Source organism: Trichechus manatus, unplaced genomic scaffold (assembly GCF_000243295.1).
Source record: "Trichechus manatus latirostris isolate Lorelei unplaced genomic scaffold, TriManLat1.0 scaffold00067, whole genome shotgun sequence".
NCBI classification, from domain to species: Eukaryota; Metazoa; Chordata; class Mammalia; order Sirenia; family Trichechidae; genus Trichechus; species Trichechus manatus.
In genome coordinates this window covers 3768008-3770643 of record NW_004444003.1, presented here as the reverse complement: position 1 = coordinate 3770643, position 2636 = coordinate 3768008, and the positions used below count along the sequence as shown (strand labels likewise).

General features: G+C 44.0%; 1 protein-coding gene across 1 annotated transcript in view; it reads right to left on the bottom strand.

The window, feature by feature from the left end:
* The window catches only part of SEPHS1 (selenophosphate synthetase 1), a 25425-nt gene extending 23307 nt beyond the window's left edge, over positions 1–2118 (bottom strand). The window contains exons 1-2 of the mRNA XM_023734354.1: positions 662–2118; positions 199–469 (exon numbers count right to left, since the gene is read on the bottom strand). Coding sequence (XP_023590122.1) covers positions 199–391 — 193 coding nt within the window. The 5' untranslated portion in view covers positions 392–469; positions 662–2118. The remainder of the gene's footprint in view (positions 1–198; positions 470–661) is intronic.
* Between the last annotated feature and the right edge of the window lie 518 nt (positions 2119–2636).

Below are 2636 nucleotides of genomic sequence, written 5' to 3'. Positions count from 1 at the left end.
TATTGCTAATTCCAAGGAGCATCAGCATGTTGTCACATTCTGTGACTCCCATTGCGTAGAGGTCACTGAGGACATTGGCACATGCTATCCTGCCCATCATGTAAGGGTCATCTACAATAGGGTAAATGTAATCTGTGGTCTGAACCAAAGAAAGACCACCATGCCTCAAAGGAATGACACAGGTATCCATTCCAATGCCCAGCCTTGGCATAACTGCTCCCAGAAACTGCTCATCTTCTTGGAAGTGGTTCTCTTGTAAGGATTCCAGCAATTTCTGTAAGACATCTTGGGGCACTTTGCAGCCTGTGCCCTTCAGTTCAGTGAATTTGGTTAGCCGGAAACTCTTGTCCAGTTCGTAACTTTCTGGGTTGAAGGACTCCCGTACAGACATGGTTCTTGGGCACACACACCTCACAGGTTAGCTTCTTCCCCTCCCTCTCCTAGTCTGCTGGTTTCTTTACAGACCCACCTAGGCATCACCAAAGCAGAAAGACATCATGAAAAAGAATTCTGATACCTGCCCAAAATTAAGTGAAGACAGCAAATGTGACAACAGTGGAAATCACCAAGACCACAGGGAAACAGTGACTTGGGGCCACAATACTTTGTTCACCACAGCAATGCATAAGCCAGAAGAAATCATTTTAAAAAGTGACTATACCATCACAGACATCCTCTGGAAGACGATCTGATGTCTGGAGTGTTGTTAAAATTACAGCTATGTGGGGCAGCAGGAAGACTGCCTCTGCAGAAAGAACTGCGGGCCAGCGGGCTTCCTTGACACAGTGCCATCTTGAACAATAAGTCCCAAAGGTTCTTGTAGCACACAGCATTATGAGAACAGCACTTCTCGTCACTTCATCTGTTAACTTGGATGCACTGTGGCTTCTAAATTAAGAGTTCCTAGCTAGGGCAACTTTTCTGGAAAACCTTTTGCTATCTCACATAGAAAAACAAAATGCCTAATAGAGATTTTGCAGAAAAAGACACTGATGCAAATGCATTTGATAAAATTCTTCATGGTGCTAAATCTAATTTTAGAAGAAAAAAAAAAAGTTTTTACTATGAGCCAGAAATATACAACACAATCCAAAATTAATAGGAGGCCTCACTGAAGAGCACAACTTGAGAACTAGAATGGCTGTTAAACACAGCACGGTTCATTCTCTTCAAGTGAGCACTTGGAAAGTTCCTCTGATGTTTTAATGCAGTGCTATTTCCTAGAAAGCAAATATCCTGCCCAACAAACTAGTACACACACCTCACTGACAAAATATGCTATTGCTCATTACCATTTCACTGCAGAACTGAAACAATAAATTAAACCACACTCAATCACTAGCATTTATGGTACTTGGTGCCACTCTCAATTTCCGAAGTCTTCGAGGCAAAAGCAAAAACTACATGTGCTCCCAAGGTTTACAAATCTCCATGGTGATAACTTCATTGGGCATAGAATTAGCCACGCCAAGCTTTAGGGCCAGTTTTCCCTATAAAAGTTATGACTAAGAACATAATTCCCATTTAGAGAGTTTTTGGATCCCCTGTGAAGCACATTGCTCATTTAAAATAAATCTCACAGAGCTGGAGACTGGGCAGTTATCCAAACGGTTGGTACAAAAACATGCTTGGGATGAGCAATGATTTCAGTGTGAAGTCTACAACTGCACAGGAGTAAGCCTTCAAATGCAATTCCAAGAAACTAACCTGTCCCAAAAAAGGGTAGCAGGCAAGCAAAGCAAGTTACCAAAATGGGAATTTTGAAGCCATTTTAGAGTTAGGAAAAAGTGTGAATGGCACTTTGACTTAGAAAGGTTTGGAATAACAACAAATCCTTTCCTACACTGCCTCACCCCCATGGCGGGGCGGGGGTCCAACTCACGAGGAGTCCAGTTATTTTCCTACCTCCAATCCATACCCCCAAAAAACCAAAAAGACAGGGAGGGGAATTTGGGGGACTTCCTTTTAAACACTAACTTATGTTTTCACAGATTTTTGAAGGGAAAAAAAATATAAAACACCTTTGTCAAGGCGGCACTCTGGAATTTTAAAACCCCATGTAGAACAAGAATACAAACACAGAGACTCACACAACCAGACGTTAAAAAAAAAAAAAAACCTCACAAATTCAGGAGATGGGAAGGGTATGCTAGGGAAAATGAGTACGTAATTAATGGCGGGGGCGGGGAGAGATAAATTTGCTCAATAAGAGACAGCAACTCCAACCTAGAAGCCACATGTTTACAACTTTAAAACAATAACATGAATATTTAAAGTAACGTTTAACCCTTTCCTTCTCGGGCACGTTTAAATCTTTTTAAATGAGTGTGCAGAATTAAACACGCAGCGGGAGACCTGAGGAGCACGGCAAGTGGGGGGCAGGAAAGCGTGCACCCCGCAGCCCGATACCTACCTACCCCCAAGCCCAGTAAATAAACAATGGAGTGGACACCAGGACGTGGGCGCAGGGGCCCGGTACACTCCATGAAGCACAAGTCGAAAAGGCAGCCAAAGCGCGGAGGACGGAACTCGGGGACACCTTAAATTTCAGGCTACCGCCTTTAAAGGCAAATCAGGCCTGGGCAGCGCTCTTTGTGCGGCGCGGCGCCGCGGGCTGGCCGCGGCCGGGCGCAGGC